This window comes from Aulonocara stuartgranti (genome assembly GCF_965226115.1).
Source record: "Aulonocara stuartgranti genome assembly, chromosome: 3".
NCBI lineage: Eukaryota > Metazoa > Chordata > Actinopteri > Cichliformes > Cichlidae > Aulonocara > Aulonocara stuartgranti.
The window spans coordinates 5,019,934-5,041,132 of NC_138941.1; the positions used below are offsets into that span (position 1 = coordinate 5,019,934).

At 42.6% G+C, this 21,199-nt stretch overlaps 1 protein-coding gene across 1 annotated transcript in view; it reads right to left on the reverse strand.

Annotated features, from left to right (window-relative positions):
• LOC309702381 (uncharacterized protein) overlaps positions 1-21,199 on the reverse strand; it is a 29,139-nt gene extending 7,940 nt beyond the window's left edge. The window contains exon 1 of the mRNA XM_082527094.1: positions 20,602-21,199. Within this exon, the coding sequence (XP_082383220.1) occupies positions 20,602-20,688 (87 nt within the window). The 5' untranslated portion in view covers positions 20,689-21,199. The remainder of the gene's footprint in view (positions 1-20,601) is intronic.

Genomic DNA, 21,199 nt, shown 5'->3' on the forward strand with positions numbered 1-21,199 from the left:
TATCTTGCTGCATTTTGCAAGTCTGCAAGTTCATACTCAAGTTTAAAACAACAACTACACTAAAGCTATTCTGTTATACCTGTATACAAAAAAAATATTTCATAGTTCAGCAATACTGATCAATCTAATAAACTTAGACCTACACCATCCTCCCTATTCTGGTATTTTAAAGAGTACTTAGCGTAAATATTAAGCAACCTAACTAATAGGGTTCCAACTCCCAGCAACAACAAAAATAAATAAATAAAAAATAGGGAACCACCCCTCACGCTCCACCTCATGATGCTTAATCGACGTAATCAACCTTAATTTGATGCAGTGTGAAAAAAAATGCACAGAAATCAATTATTTTTCAAGAAATATTAAATAGATTCAACATCTTTCTTCAACAAAATTGCAGACTGCACAGATGGTACCTTCCCAAAGGAAAATGTACTATAGCTTACTAGGGTATATATATTAGACTTAATAGTCACTATATACAGTAATTGACTTCTATTCATTTTACATCAAATTAAAACTTTGGGTGTCAGATAATTATTTATTAACAGCTCGACATTTTAAATGAGAATAAGAAAGAAAAGTATGTCTTTGTGCCCCCTTTTCCCAGTTAATGCCCTATCGGCCCCCCTGGCTAAACTTTGCTAGATCCGCCCCTGCACAGTTACCAGCCGTCAGCTACGTAGAAAAAGATCCTGGTGTAGAAAGTAATATTAAATAAATTGTAACAACAGCTTATCAAGCTTAAACGTGCTGCTGTTGTTCAGCCGCTGGTTTGCTCTTTCTGGCGCAAAGTGGACCAAAAACAAACAGGAGAGACTCACAACAGAAAAGCCGATCAGCTGATCATTAAGCAGTTTCACGATTGAAGTAGCAGCCGGAGAGGCAGTCGCTCGTTAAGCTTAACGTGGGAATGCTTTACAAACATTCAGAGATGGACTTACACACTTGCTTTACTTCTCTCGGGGATAACTTTGTCGGAGATGAAATGCCAGGTTGCTAGCGAAGCTCCACATGCTATCCAGACCACCAACAGGTCCCGCATGCCACAGCTGCTCTATCACGTGATGCATACTGCTCCGACGTTCTGAGGTGAGTTACGGCGTGTTGCAAGTTTTGTGAGGTGCTTTCGTGATATTTAATGGATCGGATTACATTTTTTATTTTTCTCCGATATCCGATCCAGTAATTTAGGTCAGTATCGGACCGATACCGATACGTAATATCGGATCGGTCCATCTCTAGTTGTTACCAGTTCATTACCAGTCATGTACCAGTAGCCCAGTTCAGCATAAACCCAGACAGTACTGACATACTGGTCTGGACAGATTACTGACCAGCTTGGAGTGATCTCGCTTCGCTCACATTCAGCAGAAGCTTTGTGGAGATGAAATCAGTGTAACACTGCGCCTCCTCAGGTCAGAGACCACAGACGGTAACGAATGAATCACTTTGTAAGGAAAGCCAGCTAGACTGGACTGAACTGTCTGAGCTGTCATTGATCAGTTATTAGTCGTTTCCTGGCAGCTTTCTCCGAACAATCACATCAAAAAGCCACCAAACCGAACATGATGTGATTAATCTGCTGCACACAGGACGCTGCTGAACACCTAAACCAGGCCCTTAGAGGACCTCTGCCCTCTGTTATAATAACCACACATCTACTACTGACAAATGGCTAATTATTGATCATTTATTTATAATTATTTATTCATGAAATCACAAAACAACGAAGCTAAGATGCTCAGTAAAGACAGCGCTGGCCTTTCTATCACTGTCCACTGTCACAGCAGGACGTCCAATAATCAGAGTGGCTGCTGCTTCTGCCTCGTGTCTCCACACAGAAAGGTCAACAACTATTTGAGGCATATTTACCTCTCTGTCACCAGCCCCACAACAAACACATACAGAACGACGGGGCCGTCAGCAGGAGTCAGGCTTTGGACAGCTCCATGTCAACTTACCTGCAAGAGAAAAGACAAATTAAGTAGTTACCTTAAAAAAACAAAAGGAATTATTTCTTAGTATCTGGTGAACTAAGTACCTGCTACCATCACAGATCATCAGAAACAGTTCCAGATGCACAGACAGTGGCTGCAATGTACATTTTTAAATTGTTTTTAACACTGGGATCCACTTTAGTTCTGTTTATGTTACGACAAAAACCAATCCCAGCACAGGCAGCAGCACCCACAGGCGTGTTGTTTGTGTCACTGGCAGCTATAAATAACAGCAACATGTGAATGAAGTCCGCCGAGCTATTCTTAGGCTCCGCACAAAAGGAAAAGCCATGAGCTTTCTAACTCCAGTGTTCTCATATGTCCCCCCACACATACAAAAAATCTAATTTTTAAATAATGATAGAATGAAAAGAAGATATACAAACATCAAATGCCATAAAACGCTCTGAACAGACGAGCTTCCAAGGCAGAGTAATCACTCAAGGACATGGGATCCCCTGGCCCCCTTCATAAAGGCCCCTGGCCTCAGACTATTCTGTGAGTAGGGGACTGCACCGAGATACCAAACCAGCTTATGAGACATGACAGTGTGCTGGTGACTGGGATATAATCCCTGGATACAAATCTTGTGAATACTCATAACCAGTTTCAATGGAGAACACTGACATAAAACTCCCTGTCTGAATTACTTCTATGATTTATCGTGCAGTTTAGTGCAACTACAAGATAGAACCGATTAGTAATAAGAGCTCAGTAAACTTTATGCTTTATAAGTGTTTGCAGTGCTATGAGATGTAAAACAATAAACCGAAATACACTTAAATACCAAGTACTGTATTAACTATTATGTAAAATAAACTACAGAGTGCACTCTGCAAAGTGTGCTTGCAGGCAAGAGATGCAAGAATGCATGACAATAGAATAGAATAGAATAGAATAGAATAGCTTTTATTGTCACTGTTACAAGAACAATGAAAGGCTGTTTGACATTTCTCCATGTGTGTGAAGTATTTACACAATCACAGACAAATTTACATTTACACAAGAACGATAAGTTATACATGCACCTGCAAACATACGGATACACCCATACAAACATACACGCACATGCATACATGTATGTATAAATACATGCATGCGTACATACAGACACATGTCTCCACATACACATACATACATGCCATGGCTCGCTGACTGGGAGTGCCGACCTGAGCTCCACAGGAATGAATCCAAAAATGTTACATTTTAATGTTTCAGATCATCAACAAAATGTTCATATTAGACAAAGACAACACAAGTAAACACAACATGCAGGTTGTAAATGTAGCTATTTATTCTTATTAGAGTTATAATTCAGCCCATCGGAGGGTTTTCAAGTCTGAACCTCCTTTTTAAGCCACAGCATCTCAGCCAGTTTGAATAGACCAAAGTCCCTCAGAGGTGAACTGGCTGATCATTGAACACATGTTGGTGACATTGATGGTCAGGGATGCAGAGCAGATGCAAAGCCACAGCAAACCACAAAGAGAAGCCCAACAAAGAACCTGGTGTCTGTATTTTTAGATTTTAAGGTTTTTTGATGAAGACAAAAACAAGGACAGCTTCCTCCAGGGAGAAGCTAGAAGCTGCCTCCTGCAGCTATAAATAGCAAGGCTTCAGGAAATCTCACTCTATATCAGGAGTATGGAAACTGATGGGATGGCGTGCACCCTGCTTAATATTTTGGAGGACTAATTGCAGCATCTCAGTCATCAATGAGGAAGTAAAGCAGGAAGCCGATCGATGCACTGTGATCGATGATCTAGGTATAAAGTAAACTGCCATTAATGGTAAATATTATTAATGTATATACAGACCATAAATATTTAAACAGGCACATAGTTTTGTTCTTTAAGGTTAACAAAACCATGATAACGGTGTCTACGTTACAGGACATTTCAATGTGAATGTAAGTGCTCTATTCTTAGGAAACCGTGGCCTTTCTGTCGGTTTGGATCTGCTGATGAGCCTTTGGTCTATATAAATAGACTGACTATGGCATAATCATGACTTTTGTCATCACAGAAGTGATGGGAGCATTCAGAGACTAAAAATAAAGCTGTGGAAGAGCAAATAGTGTGCACAATTCATCTGATCGCAGAGAAGCAGTGAAAAACCCACAGAAAGTAAAAGATAGACGTCCTAAAAACTGGTGCAATTCAGTATAATATCATTGCATGTTTTGTTGCAATGGAGCAAACAACAACAGTACACTACTTTGCTGGGACTAAAGTATCTCTAATATAACATGGATGCTGTAAAATGTGATTGTGACATCCTTGACGTATGCACAGGAGTACAGAAGTAAAACAGCAGGAGTGTTAGCTCTACAGAGGAAAAGACACGCCTGTTACGTCGCTTACTACCTGCTTCTTGTCACCACATCGCCCGGTAGGATGGTTTCGACTCTCTCTGTAAGTGTACATCTCACTCTAGACTCTGGCTAACCCATTCTCTCCTCCCTCCGCAGCATTCCTACCAGCCCACCTATGGCTGTGCCACATCATACTGTTCACGGTAATACCGGTATAATGTTGGGCAACGATAAAAAAAATTAAATATTGCGATAGAATATGGGTAAAGTGCCTTTGTTTTCATACCCACATGGCGGCGACAGAGAATGAGAAGGGCGAAAGCGGATCGTTGAATGAAACGGATGAACCAGAACTGGTTTGTAAAAATGGTGCAGCTTCAGTGGTGTGGAACTGGTTTGGTGTTTGTCCATCAGATACACAACAAAGCACCATTTTTTTGTAGAACATGCAAGCGGCCGTCGTTATTGCCATATTTTTCGGACTAAGGTGCTCGTAAATCTGGGAGTAATCTGGGTCCTAAACTCCGTCCTTCAGGACCCAAAGTCAAACGAACGCTGCAGCATCACTGAGAGTTAAAAACGGTCTAAATTCTTTCATCTTTAATAAAACGATCAGCATTGCTGCTTTACCAGGTGTAACAATTAAGTTTAACATCCAGGCATCCATGAAAACAAAATTTATTATATTTAACGGAGTTAGAAGTTAGCAGGAAGCTAGCGGAAGTTAGCTTGCTAGTTTCGCTAGTTACCTAAGCATGATATAGCACGTTCTGACTGAGAGATTTCTGAAATATTCAAACGTACAGCTCTGCTGTCACTTCCAACATAAATGAAGACAGAAAACTAAACAGCAGTGACGTTTGTAGGGTTACTGAAGTTGGGCTAGCTGGTATATAATGATGTGCTACGTGATCGCTAGCGACACAGCTATGTTAGCATAACATAAACAGTGAAGCTGGAGGACGAACACTAACACTTTTCCACTTATAAAAGTTAACGTGAAGGTTCCTCATGGTTAGAAACAAATGCAATCGCATGGCAGGATGCTGTAAACGGACCAAACTTCAGTCAGGAGAACAACTGAGATAATCCATCCACAATACGAGGTTAGTCATTAATATACTGCAACAACATGGGAATAGAGCAGCTGCCAGAGAATTCAACATTAATGAATCAATGGTACAGAAGTAGAGGAAGCAAGAAGAATGAGTTTAATAAAGTTAGATTTATCTGGCTGCTTTGTTTCTTGTGTCTTATAATCTCGTGCACCTTATGGTCTGAAAAATACGTATTTGACTTTTTTATTAACCATGTAAAGCACTTTGTGCTACATTTTTTTTTGTATGAAAAGTGCTTTATAAATAAAGATTGATTGATTTGGCACACTGCAGTTTAATGTAGCAAAGCACCTCTTTAACTTCAGTGGATATTATACATGGTTATGCTCAGGATATGTCAGCCCATTTCTACTGGAGATGCCTTTTGGTTAAACTGTCAGCGAGGAATTTGCATTTGCACTGTTACATTTTTATAAAGCTTTAATGCACATAAAAAAAACAGCTGCTTGTTTAAGTGAAAATAAATGGATGGGGTTTTTGCGCTGGTAAAGTTGTGGAGTTGTATTTTGTCTCGCATCAGTTATATCGTTATTGCAAATTTTCAAATATATGTCGTGATAAATATTTTTGGCCATATCGCCCTGCTCTAAGCAGCCCACTTAATCCAAGCCCATATGTATTTCTCTGTAGTTTGTAAATAAACATTTTCACTGCACCATCTGCTCCTGAATCCAGAATCCTCCTATGCCATGACAGAACATCTAAATCAGCAACATTTTGGACTCTTCTGAAGCACTTTCTATCACGCTGTAAGCACCTGAGAGATGAGTTGGTATCTACGGATGAAACGAAATCATTTGAAGAACTTGTTACATTAGCCTTGAGAATAGTTAGCTTCATAACTTGGCCAGCTCCAGGCCTCGAGGGCCGGTGTCGTGCAGGTTTTAGATCTCACCCTGGGTCTACTCACCTGAATCAAATGATTAGTTCATTACCAGGCGTCTGGAGAACTTCAAGGCATGTTGAGCCATTTAAATCCGCTGGACACGTCTAAAACCTGCAGGACGCTCGTGGCCTGGGTTTGGACACCACTGCCATAACTGAATACTGAAAGAAACTACAAGTCACGATCAGCTTCCTCATCAAGAACATCGTGAGAAGTCAGTGCAGCTGAGCAGACTTACTCAGGAGGAGTGGTAGAGAAGGACTGAAGAATGGCCACATCAATTCTCCCTGTGCGATAACACAGGTGGATCCTGCAAAACGAGTGTGTTGTCTCTAGTACAACAACATAAGAAGCTTCTCGGATGAGAGGTGAAACGTCTTCAAGCAACTTAAAGAAGTCCAGACGCTTTTCTTTGCAAGCTCCTTTGACTACGATGACCTGGATGACTGACAACCTTCACAGACGTTCTGCTATATGGTGAATGGGCTTTGCATCCAGCCACTGTAGAACAGCTTCAGCTGGAGCTTTTAGCTACTACATAGAGCAATAATCTTCACTAAGCTTGATCTTAGAAACACGTTCCATCTGGTGGACATTGGGGAGGTGACGAATGGAAAACTGTTTTCAACACTTGGACATTTCAAGCGTGCCGGGCTGACAAATGCCTCAGTTGTTTTCCAGGCTTTAATCAATAATGTGCTCTTTGTATGTGCACCTGTTTGACCTGCAGATTTTTTTCCAGAGAACAACTAGAACAGGAAGCAAGTCAGAGTTCTTCAATGACTATGAGACACTAAGTCTAGTCTTGGTCTTGGTAGCCGGGGATCCGTCCGCCATGGCCTCTGATCCTGGCTGCCACGTGGCACACATTGCATGCGACCCCTATGGCGCCCACTGCAGGTGGTGGGCCTGCATAAGAATGGGCCCATGTCCCTTTTTCGGGTTGTGTCCAGCCAGGCCCCATGGACCAGTGCCCGGTCACCAGATGTACAGCTTCTGGCACCCTCCCCGGGCCTGCCTCCAGGGCAGGGCCCTGGTAACACTATCCCAGGCAGGGTGAACTGTTTCCTTGATCTTGCACTCATAGGGGTCTTCTGAATTAAATTGAATTGAGGAGCAGACACAGACTGTTTTATATGAGATCCTTCTCATGCACTTCAACAGTCTTATTCATCATCCAGTCTTAAATGATCCTGTTATGACCAATGACTGCTCGACTGTGTCAAAGAGCTACTTCCACAGTGTGGAGAAGCCATAATTCTGACTCCACGCCAAATAAAAGGGGGAAACCCTCCCAGGGATTGACACCTAACAGTTAAATAGTTAAAGGATTAAACTTCTCTTTCCTTTCTTTAAACAAAAAAATATTTTCAAAAAACTATTCAAAGGTCCCAAATATCTTATTTCACTCAGGGGAGGAAGGCAGACGAGAGGCAGCTGTGTCATTATGGCGTTTGTATCCTGCTGCTACTGGGACCAGTTACAGTTCCTTTCACTAACACACACACACACATTCTAGTTTTGATATCTTAGTGAGGACACCTAGTTGACATGATCCTTTTCCTAGCCGCTCACTGTAACCATCAATAATGGATGGTTAACGCTCAACCTAAACCTAACCATAACCTAACTGTAACCCTGACACTAGAACCACATTGTGAGTCTCAAACCCGTGAGGCACTTTTGTCCTCATAAATGACTGTTGGTCCCCACAAGTATAGTAACATTCCAATTCTTGGTCCCCACAGAGACATCTAAACAGGTACACACACACACTTTCATGTATTTTTGTCCACAGTATAAAAGCTGTTTGGGGCTGGGAGGAATTAAGTCCGTCCATGGCAACTTTCCCCGACTGCCTTCCACATTCTTTGAGTGCTTGCCTTGTCTGCTCGCTCTGGCGCTTTAATGACTTCCTTCAAATGGTACCAACACTTCAGCAACGACTGCAACATCATTTTTTCCATCTTCACAGTCCTGGAAGCATTGGACAGTATCATCTAATACATGGAAAATATTAAAACAGCTCAGCTCACAAAAGCTGGGAAACTTTGGGTGCAAACATGTGGAGACCACTAATTCATTTACTGCATGTTGCCTCTGCTCAGTGTCTGCTCAGTAGAACATGGATCTACATGTTCACTCCTGCACTGGCCAAAGCTGGTAGTGGTATTGCTTAGACTCTTTGAGTGCTAACATTGGTGCTCCAATCATTTGGTCTGGCTCTAACGGTGTGATTCAGACTGAGCAGACCTGGTGCATTTTGAATCAAAACTGCAGAGTCATTTTACTATTATTTAATAAGGAAGAACAGAGTACGCTTGGGGAGTGTGATTGTGTGTACAGCGTCTCTTTATGTCTGTCTCCACGTTGGTTGAGTGTGGAGTGAGTGCATATGAGAGCATGAGGGTGGGAATGGATGTTTGTGTCTGTGTGTGCCTGTATGTCTGTGTCTATATGTCAGGTTGGGTATCAGACGCCACCTCTCTGGGGACACCTCAGGCCCTCCAAGGTTTGGAGGCCTATCTCCACCCACCACCACTTCCCCTGCCGGTGGCGGACTCCCTCAGGTGTCGGCGTGTTGGTGGTTCTTTGTGTCTGGGGGTGGGCGTCCGGGTACACACCGGCTCACTCCTTGGCGGCCGCTTGTCGGGGCCTGGGGCCTGGGGCTCGCTCGGGCCCCTTTGGAGGTGGGGTGCCCCCGGCCTCTCGGCCTAGGGCTCGGTCACTCAGGCGCAGCTGGGGGCCGGCGGAGCTCACGGGCGCGTCACTGCAACCCCCCCTGGCTTCTGCTCCGCGGCTGCTGAGTGAGCCCTCATCTGGGACTCTCCTCAGCTCTTACTGGAACAGTGGCGCGGCTGCCCCTCTGTTGGTCTTCCATGGTCTCTTGTGTTCTGGGGGCCTCTGGATGTCTGGAGTTTTGATCTCCTCCATACCCGCTTCACACCCTGGAGGACGGGGCTGTGGCCCCCCCACACTCCCTAGCAGATCATTACATGGAGAAACCTTTGGAATGCAAGCATGCTGATCCACACAGGTATGCACACATGGGTATTCACAGACGCGGACTACAGCTTTCTTGGCTGCTGCCTCAAAGCACACTGTGCGCTGTCTATCTTGCGTGCTGCACAATATCGTTTATTACTTAGTAAATACTGATATCTATGACTAGCTAGTTTATTGTGATGGTGCTTTGTTTTCTCTATTATTATGTTGCTCTTTGTTGTTTGCTGTCTCCTCTGTTTGTTTGTTTGTTTGTTTGTTTTTTCTCCATACAGGTGACCCAGGAGTTTTTTTTTTTTTTTTTTTTTTTTTTTTTTTGTCTCTCTTCCCCCCCCCTTCTCACCGTCTCTTCTCCCCTTGGGTTTTCTTTCTTTCTCTCCCCCTCTCTCTTTCATTCATTCCCCCTGTCCTATTTATTAAAAAGGAAAAAAAAAAAAAAAAAAAAAAAAATGACAAAGGATGAACTGAAGCTCTGCCATCACGTAATGTCGCATACTGCTGTTTCTGATGTCATTTAAAGAAAAAAAAAAAAAAAAAAAAAAATAAGGAAGAACAGAGAAGAGTCCATGACCACGTTATATCAGTAAAGATGTTGTGTCTGCATGAGAGTAGACTGTCTCTGCAGGCAGCATCACACCCAAACAGAGCAGACAGCCTGTTCATCCTGAGCTCGCCAAGGTCACCAAAGGTCAGGCGGACAAAAACCTGCAGTCTTAACAAAGCCACAGGCAAAGACACTCTTTATTATCAACTATCTAATAAAACGCAAAACAGCCAAGAAGTGAATCTGCCATGAATTTCACAACTTTACAAGCTAAGAAATAGACACTGAGCTTTATATTGATTAAATATGTTAAATAGATATTAAATTAAATACAGATCCTGATAAATGCCTCGTTAATTTTTCATCATAGAATTACTGTTGAAACAACCCCTTATCCATGTTTGATGCCCTGCAATGGACTCACAGCCAACTGTAGAAAGCAGCCCAATCAGAGGCACTTTTTCTTTGACCCAGTTTATTCTAAGTGGAGATATTATCTGAATTTCAGGAGTGGGACCACACCTCATTCTCGCCGCCTCAGTTTATATGCCCCCTTCACCAATACCCTCTGTTCTCATTTTCATGCCCCCCAGGAGCTGCTGCCGGTCCTCTTTGAGGCCTTCCCCACATTGCAGCACCAGTACACGCTCCCTCATCCATCATCGTTCATCGTAACTGAGGATGTGGTCCCAGCTAGTGAAATTGCTAGTAAAAATGTTAATGTGATGAACTCACCAGCTACTGGCTCACTGACATCCAGTACAAGAAGGCCAGGCTTACCAAAACATACAGTTTGATTTGTGCGCTCTGCTGCTGCACACAAATACTGTCCAACACAAGGAATTCAGCCTGGATTTACACTCGTCCCAGTGTCCTATGGCAGGTCAGCTCTATCACAGGCAAGGACAGCTCTGACGCTTCAGAAGTGTTATCAAAATAAATAAATAAATAAAATAGAAATAACATAGTAGTTTGGATCAAAAGCCAGACTAAAATAATAAGTTTTAAGACGCAATTTAAAAGACTGCATGGATTCTGAGAGACGAATATAAAGAGGGAGGTTACTCCAGAGTCTGGGAGGTACGACAGCAAAGGCCCGATCCCCTCTGGACTTCAGACGAGACCTCGGTTGCGTCAGGAGCATTTGATTGGAAGATCTAAGTCTATCTAGGGATTTACAAATGGAGGCGCTCGCGTAGATAGCTGGGAGCTAAATTGTTTAAAATTTTAAAGGTAAGCAAAAGAATTTTGAATATTGGTACGATAATCAACAGGCAGCCAACGTAGGTTGGCTAAAACTGGTGTGATGTGGGCATAATTTCTAGTTCCAGTTAAGAGACGCGCAGCTGCATTTCAAACTAACTGGAGCCGGTGAATAGAGGAAGGTGGGAGGCCCGAGTAGAGAGAATTACAGTAGTCTAATCTGGAAGTGATAAGACCATGAATTAGTTTTTTAAGGTCCTTCAAAGGGAGGTATGGCTTTGCTTTAGATATCTGACGCAGCTGGTAGAAACAGTTTTTTACCACAGAGGAGGTCGATTTCTTGAGCTGTCCAGGAAAACACCAAGGTTTCTAACAGTGAGTGAGAGATGGCTACCAAGGGGCCCTAAGGCATCAGTAAGTTGTTCCAGCGGGGTGTGACTATCAAAAACTATAACTTCTGTCTTTCAGTGTGAGAGACGTGACCACGTTTGTACCTCATTTAGACAGTCAAACAGGGGTTCCAGAGACGTAGAGACATCTGATGTCAAAGGGAAATAAATTTTTATGTCGTCGGCGTAGCAGTGAAAGGAAATGTTATATTTTTTAAGTATTACTCCCAAAGGCAGCATGTACAAGGAAAAAGAACTGGGCCGAGCACAGATCCTTGAGGCACACCACAGTGAATTTGTTTTTAAAAACTGAAGCTGGCCCTCCACCTCTGTCAGTGGACTGGGGTGAGCTCAGAAAGGTGAATCGGGTTGGTTCTGAGAAAGAAAAGAACTCACCAGGGCAAAGCCAAGTTTCAGTCAAGAATAAGAAGTCCAGCCCGGATGAAAGAATCAGCATACAGAGTCCTGAAGTTGGCAGCATGGTGTTCAGAAAACAGCCTGGGACTGGGAGGTCATTGTCAACGTCAGGAGGCACTGACTTGGCCCCCCTCTACATCAACGGGGAGTGTGTGGAGAGGGTCCACACCTCCCGGTTCCTTGGTGTCCTCATCTCTGCTGACACCTCCTGGACAGACAACATCTCAGCGGTCGTCAAGAAGGCCCAACAGCGGCTGCACTTCCTGAGAGTCTTCAGGAAGTACAAGCTGAACTCCAACCTGCTGCTGACATCACGGTATGGTACGGCAGCTGCACCAAGGCGGATAGAGGCTTCAGAGTGTGGTCAAGACAGCACAGAAGATCATCGGCTGCCCTCTCCCCTCCCTGATGGACATTTATTCCTCCCGCTGCCTCAGCAGAGCAGCAAGCATTATCCATGACAGCTCCAGTCCGGTTCTAACCTGTTCAACCTGCTTCCCTCAGGGAGGCGCTACAGGTGCATCAGCAAGGAGACCCACAGACTCACAACAGTTTTTTCCACCCGTAACCTGAACTCACACATGATAAACACAGTTCCACCCCCCAATGTAGGACCTCTATACAGAGACTACACAACTATCATCACCACTGTGCAACACTTAATTTACGTGCAGTAACCCACACTGTAATATATAGCACTATGTTTTGTTTCTATATTTGTAGATAGTGCTGCAGAACTGTGCAACTCACCCCCTTTCTTTCCCACGTCTGCACTGAATAGGAGATGCTCTGAAGCTTATTGTGCATGTGTGTAGTGACAATAAAATGCATTCTATTCTGTTTTTGTTCACATGCTAAGTTCAGCATTCAAAATCTTGGTGTAATGTTTGAGTCTTCTCTGAGTTTCAACTGTGTAAAATCTTTATCTCACTCCTAACATTTCTAAATTGTGAAACATGGTCTCCTCTGCTGAACTGGAAGAAATTATCAATGCGTTTCCGTCATTGCATTTAGATTAATGTACTGGCCTCTGTGCTGGATTAGAGAAACCACCAAGGCTCTGCACCAGTCTACAGCTGACTCTGTCAATTCTTTTAAAAAGCACTTCAAAACCTTTTTGTTTAAACAGATTTTCTGTTGAGAAGTTTTTTAAAAATTTTAAAACTACAGGTTTATGTTATTTTGGCACTTAATGGGTTTTTTTGTGACGGTTTGTCTGTGAAAACGTCCTCACAATCACTAAAAACCAAAGAACACCACCCCCACAGTAAAGCGGTGGAAACATGGGTCATTTTTCTGCTAAGAGCACAACATGACCTCCCTGCATGGAGGGGCCAATAGACAGGACCGCGTATCGTACTGTGACGAAGAACCTTCGTCCCATGAAGATGGATGTTCAAGCATGACGATGATCCAAAACATCGTGTCGAGGTAACGAAGCAGTGGATGAAAATAAGAGTGGCCTATCGAGTCTTCCACTCATCACCTCCAGCTGGTGACGGCAGATGGCTGCCCCTCACCGAGCCTGGGGTTACTTCTTCTTCTCTGTAATGTTGTAGGGTATTTACCTTATAAATATGAAATATATAAATATGAAATATGTCAAAACAAAGCAGAGACAGCGATCAGTGATAACTGATTCTCAGTGCTGGAGATAAGGATGTACGGTAACCTTCAACATTACACATTCTGTGAACACATACTGTTTGATCTATTGTTAGCATAAAGACGCTGACAGGTGCAGATGAATGAGCCCCTGATTTCTTCAGCCTACAGCAGACAGACTGTCAGGAGTTAGCTGCAGGACTGCAGAGCGTATGCTTGGTTTCATGTTGTGTTGTTGTTTTTAGCCTGACAGATGCCAAATGATCTGTCTGATCAAACGGGCGATTGTGGAAGAACACAAGCGCTTTGTCCTCTGGAGGCTGCTGACCTTCTCTGGCCACACAAACTGCTACACACACTCACACTGACATTAACCTGTCACTGTGGTACACCACTCTATACTTCACATATCTTGGTTGTCCTCATTTACACGACAAACACTTAAATAGACACACACAGTAACACTGTACGCCACCCCGAGAGGCCCAGTGTGGCACGCTACTGGTGTGTCACATGCTCAGAGTCCAAACAGCCTCTGTGAACCCACACTGCTGCAAATATGTCGCCAGCGCCTCCAGATTCAAATCAGTGTGTCATTGAGCAACAGAGGTTAGCAAAGGTGTCCCAGTCCAAATATGGTGTAACAGCAGGAACGTGTGGGACATTCCTTTCTTATGACTTCATAAACTCAGCTACTGGGAGATTAATCCAGCGTGGTGTGGCAGCTTTGATCGTAGACCAAAAATGTGCAGTCCAAAAAGATCCCAGCGTAATCAAAACAGGCCGTCCTTTGGCGTCCACCGGGCAGTGTTTTGTAAATAATATGTGTTTATCATTTATATGGGAATATAAAGAACTAGATTTAGCTGTTCTACATAAACAGCATATCCCAAATATCATCAAAACAGAAAATTAGAATAAGAGCTTTCAAATCCAATTTATTGGCACAATTATTTCAAATTACTTTGCTTTGGAAAGAAATGTGCTGTGAGGGCTGTTTAGATCACATGTTACATAATGAAGTAATGAATGTCATTTCTAACTGTTTGATTTTATAAAGTATGTTTGATAAATGTGAGGTCATGTCCAATCTGGAAGAGACATGTTAAAAAATGACCACGGCCTGCACGACTTCACATTTGATGTTATAGTCAGTGTGTACTAGTGATGGGATTTCCGGCTCTTGTTAGAGAACCGGCTCTTCAGGTTGTTTTGTTGCTATAATTTACATTATTATTAACAATAATATAAAATTATGCACAAAAGGAATTACTAATGTAAAAAAACAAAAGTGGTTTTATTTATATATGTTTATATATAAATATATGCGGTGGCCCCTAGAGACAAAACACGTACAAACTCCAAAACACATTTCTAGCATGAACTGAACTTCCAAAACAGAGCTACTAGATCACCTAAATTACACAATTGAAAGCATGTGTGTATTGTTTGTGTATTTATACACAGGCACTCATATATAGTCAAATAATTTAAAAAAAAGTTCATTTACCTGTTACTACCACACACCAAATCCGGTCGTTGGTACTTGCTGGCTTGTGTAGCCACGAGGTAACAAAAGCTCAACACTGCGCCCAGCATCCTGGAGCACTTCTGTTGTGTTTTGTACGTGTTTTGAGTTTTTATGTGCTTCTGAGTTTTTACGTGTTTTGGAGTTTTTACGTGTTTTGTCTGTAGGGGCCACCGTAAATATACTTTTATTTATTCACTCCACATAAAATGTAATAAATAAATTATATAATACAAAAATCAACTATTCACATTTCAACTTTTAACTATTTAAATTTTCAGCTTTTTCCTTTTACAAATTTAAAGTGAAAACAACACAAAACACTGCAAACCACAACACAATTAAATAGATTAGGAGCCGACTCGCGTCGTTCATGTCAGAGATCCGGCTCTAAGAGCCATTTCGTTCGCGACCGACCCATCACTAGTGTGTACATGTTTCTATTACAGCAGTGCAACAGTGTTCAACCCAACATATCTCTGTGAAAGACAAATAACTGCAGCTGAATAAAAGCTTTATTGCTGCCTAATTCATCGCTACGTGTACCTCCGTCCAAGATAATGGATGGTTTGTCATCTGCTGGTGTGTCTGCAGGACAAGCATGTAATGGGATCAGTGGGGATAAATTCATGGAGGAGAGGAGAATGAGACAGACCTAATGCTAGCTAATGAAAGGACAGCAAACTAACACAGAGGAAGAGGTCAAGGCAGATTTCTTTGCAGGGTGAGATGAGGAAGGGAGGAGAGTAACCACTGTGATCACCCAGAAGAGAATGACTCAGGTCTGTGTCCAGTCTCCCCAAATCAGCATGACACAGCAAACTAAGCTACATAAATCTCTGAATTACCAGCTGAGCCACTAATCCAGGCGGTATGACACTCGCCAAACTGCTAGTTCTGTGATATTTTACCACCGAGCATAAAAGTGCTTACAGGAAAGGCCAGGAAAGAATAAGCCATGAATACAGAGTTTAAATCATAAGAATATTTTATAACGTTTAACATTACGCAGAAGCATTTCATATTCATGAAACGCTTTCAATTAAAAGAAAACATCGAAACAGGTAATAAGGACACACCCAACATGCTCAACACCCACTTTAGTACTTCCTACTCAGCAGTTTCAATTACTGGTTAAAGCAAATGTGTTAGAAACTTAAAGCACGTAAAGAATCTGCTCAAGTCAAACAAGACATCAGACAACACATCACCAAGAAGGCAAGTTTAAAGCAGTCCTACAGAAAGGTTTCAAAACTCACTCCCACAGCTTGATTCCAAGGATGTTAGATTCCTATCGGGCCTTTTCTACTGTTAATGTTTAAGCTAAATGACAACTTTGTTTGTCCACTGTCAGCATTCGAAACAACTTCTACAGGGTTTAATGGAGCACACAGATTTGACTTTTTACAAAAGCACTCAATGAGCTGTAGTAATGAAGAATTGTATCACAGTACGTTTTGTCATATCCTGTCTAAGATGTTTTTTCTTGCATGAGCCTAAGCACTCATTTATACTCGTATCCAATACAACTGATTTCGGTTTTATGCTTCCTAAAACCCTTAAAATTCCTTGTCAACGTCTTTTAGTTTAACCAATCCTAAAGAAAATCAAGCTTTGCTGCTCTACTCTATTTCCCGTTCCCTGCAACATGTGTGTGGATGCTGAATGAGACGGGTGGAGGGATGAGCGCTACATGGTTGTGTTTGAGCAGGAGGGCCGGATGATGAATGGGCTTTTATAGACATGCTGTTCGTTTACGGAGGCTTGTAGGCGATGATCTCTTTAGTGTAATATGAAAAGGAAACAGATACATCGTGATATCACAAACACAATCCTACATTTGTGCCAACCTAATAAAATAATATGCAGTACTGTGTGAAACTCATCAAGTGGCCTGAACTAAAAGTTCTCCAGCAAGTTTAGTAGCATTGCTACTTGAGATTGTTCATGTTGCAGCCAAGAACTTCACTGATGACTGCTGCCATGGTGTAAATCAGCTGGTTGGTTCCAGCGATGGTCACACTAGGGACTGTCCACTGCAGTAAAAACTCTGCATTATCACTCCGTTACCTGCTGCAAGCACTGCCACAGTCTGATTTTCTTTCATCACTACCTGAATTGTTTGACTAAAAGGAAAAAGAAATGGCAGATGTCCTTCTCTACAGGGGAGAACTGTTGGCAAACTGTTCACCACCCCCCAACCGCCCTGTCTGTCATCACTCCACTAGCATTGCTGTTTGTAATTATATTCACTCCACTTTTACACACCTGTACATAATATCCTAAAAGCCACAAATCAATTAGAACCCTGCTCTGTTTGGTAATGAACTGTGATAAAACAAATATCCCCTGCCTATGAAAAACCATAGGCTTCCCAAGGGAGTCATGAGTTCATAATGTTCATGTTCATAAACACTGAAAGCTGACATGGAGTAGGTCCCAGGCCCTGAACTCCATAAGCAAGAAAATGGATTGATGTATAAATACACACACACACACATATATACAAATATATTAGGGGTGCAACGACAAACAAAATTCACGGTTCGGTTCGGTTCGATACTTTGGTGTCACGGTTCGATATTTTTTCGATACAAAAAAAATGTTCATGCCTTTTTAATTTGTCAGTTATTAAAATTATAAATATATATTTTAACTCAAACGTACAGTTTTTAAATTTAATGTTGCTGAAACAACAAAATAATAATAAAAAAATCTATCTGATGGAGGAATCCCTCATCTTTGGAAAAGAGAGTTTATTACAGAGAAATGGCTCTTTCAAAATAAAAGCTCTACTATACGCTTCTTCTGGGCTATATTCTCAGCAGCATATTAAACATATCAGGTCCCCATAAGGAGAATCCTGTGCTAACGGCTGTCTAAATGACTCGGGTAAAGTTTGTAGCATGGTGCTTGTTGTTTTGTCTGCTTCCACTTGTCTTTGCACCAGGATGATGTCGGAGTAAATGTGCAGTCATATTCGTTGTGTTCCCACTAGTGCTGTCAGCGTTAATCTGAAATGACCTTAACGCCACAACACGGCAAATCTCCGTTAACGAGCGACCGCGGATCGCCCCGTGCGTGGGGCTAGATGGCCAACACGTTAACGAGCTAACTGCGCTAACACACTAGTTCCCACCCATGTAATTGAGCATTGCGTGGCACATCCAACATACTGTTTTACTTTAGTCCATGACGCGCTTACCTTCAGGGTCATACGTCACATGAAGACCAAAATAGTTCCAAACACCAGATCTGAATGAGGGTGGGGGAGGTTCGTTTGCCATGTTGCAACGAGCTTAACTTCTGTCTCGCTAGCTTGCGCTGCGCTCAGTGGATCTGCACTCGACAGTGCAGCCTAGGCGGAGTAGTCGAACGCAGATCCACTGAGCGCTCAACACAGACAGCATCTGCAGAAGGAAAGTTGATGAAATAAATTAAAAATGTTGTATTGTTCGATACATATGTGTACTGAACCGAAAGCACTGTATCGAACGGTTCAATATCGATACGAGTATCGTTGCACCCCTAATATATGTGTATATATATATATATATATGTGTGTGTGTGTGTGTGTGTTTCTGTGGTTCAGCATTATGATGCTGAACCACAGAAACACACACACACACACACACATATATATACATATATATATGTGTGTGTGTGTGTTTCTGTGGTTCAGCATTATGATGCTGAACCACATCATAATGAATAAATGGATAAATTTCCAAAATCCCGGAGCAATGCAAATTAGCCGGTGCGAGGTAAGGAGCTCTGTCATTGGTTAGACAGTCTTAGCTTTGCACCTATACCAAAGGCCATTCAGCCTCTGTGTTTACACTCTGCCTACACAGATGTTGGACATGAGACGACACAGGAAAAGGATTTTTGATGTGAGGTTTTTATTGAGATTTTATTTCTTTTTTTTCTGATTTGAAGTATTTATTAATGGAATAATAATTTATTTTCAAATACTGATTTATAAATATTTATTTTATTTTATTTATTTTTTTTGCCTGTCCCGTTTGGCTCTTTTGCATCAGAATTGTTGTCTAAAGGCAAAGAAAGATGCCCAACGGATTTACTTTACCAAACTGACCATCCCAGCCTTGCCATAATGGTCCATTTGATTCACCTTTTATTGTTTATTTTATTTTCACTTACTGAATATGGGACAGACTTGACTGGGGGAAAGAAGGGGAGAAAGAAAGAGAAACAGCTGAGAAGAGGGACGGGGGAGAAGGGCAAAAAACAAAAACCAACAGAATTTTCTTTTCAATTAAATTACTAGATAATAAATTACTTTTGTATTGAATAAATAAAATAACTTAAAAATGAATTTGTAAATTAATATTTTATCGCACAATTCATTGTTTAAGCAAAGAACTTTTTATTTCGATGCGCTGGATCTTCTGGTCCTCTGCACATAAGTGGATTTCCATTTAGACTTTATATAGACAACAACTCAAAGTGCTTTACAACAAGTCACATTCACCCATACGATCATCTAGTGCTGTACTTTAAACACTTTAAACACAAACACGGATACTGTGGGGAGAGGCCACAGAGGCACAGGGAGAAAACTCACACAGAAATCCAACAATTAAAGAGGAACCTTCTCGATGTAACACTACCATCCTGCAAGATGACCTGGTCCTGGGCCATCTTAATAAGCATGCTGTGCACAGTAGTTTCATATTCCTGCCAGAACAAACACCAGACAGTTTGTACACAAGGCTCAGATTCTCGCTTTGCCAGATACAGACAATAGTTTAAGATCCTAATGTCTCTGCACAGCTCTGTATGTACTGAAATATCCAACCTCAGATATTTCCTGCTCACTCTCTGCACCGCCTTAGACAACAAGTAGTTCATGCTATACATAGCATTGACTTTTCATTCCAGCCATGTGCACTCATCAGGGCATCAGTGCTGCCGTAGTAACCACACTAACACTTCCTTGCACCTGTTGAAATGGCCTCAGTCTGATCGTGCCCTGAACAAACTCACCTTTAACATCCCACACACGGACTAAATATGTGCGTGTCAATAACACGTGACAGGAGAACATGCTGGTTGTCTGTCATGGGGCTGAATTAGAAACAGAGCAGGAACTACAGTTTGTCAGATTAAGACTGATCAGGTCCAACATCCGCTCCCAGCACTGATTTACACGTTTGGTGTCACATTGAAGGAAACGCCTACTGGCACAACCTGCATGTGTTAAACTGCTCCTGCGTGTAAACAGCGTGTCACTTACGGCTTTTTGCATCACAAGGACGCGCACTGGCGTCTCAGGGTGACTCAGATGTTTGCTGAATGAGGTGTAGACCGGACTAGGCGGGACTCATTTCACCAAAACACGAGCTTTTCCACCCACCAGTGTTTATCTGTGTGCTTATTTTAAAGAATTATTCCATCGTTATCAAATACGAAGCATTACACGCACGTCGAGCCGTTTCTGCTGAGTCAGACACCAGTGCTCCCGTGTGCTGATTCTCGGGTCCATCTTAAACTGGTGTGTTTGCGAATGAACTTCGGTAAAACGTTACAACGTTACCGGGCGCGCAGAGGGTCTCGGAGGCGTGTCGTACCTGTCGGGTGGTCGCGGGCTCCTCGTTCCCGGTGGGTGAAGGTGTTTCTCCTTCAAGCGATGCTGGGGTGACCGGAGAAGAAGCCATGTCCCCCCGACATCACCTCTCACTAAGCGCCGCTCCTACTGTGACTTTCCTCGGTGTCCTCCAGCGTGCAATACGCTGCCTGGCGCAGTTTGCACGGACGGTGGACCGGTTGCGTCGCTCGTTTCCTGCGCGATCAAAGTGAGTCTTCGGCTGCACAGTGCAGCCACTGTCCCTCCTCCGGCCGGCGGACTAGTCCAGGCGAGGCGGATGACGTTGTCCCGGGTCTCGCTCGCTCTCGCACATGCAGGACTTGGCCCAGTCTGTCTTCTTCTGCCTCACTCTGCGCTCTGCTTTTCACTTCATGTCTTTTTGTTTTGTAAGGTGGCTAACACGATCACTCCTCTTCTGCCTGCAGGACTCTGTGACTGCTCTGTGCTGTGGCAGCACACTCCAGCCTGATAGTTCATTTTACAGCTTTTGGCACTGCGACGCTCTCCTCGGCTCGACAGACACAATCTCACCATGTCGGCACAATATACTGAGTGCAATCCATAACATGATTTTATCTCAC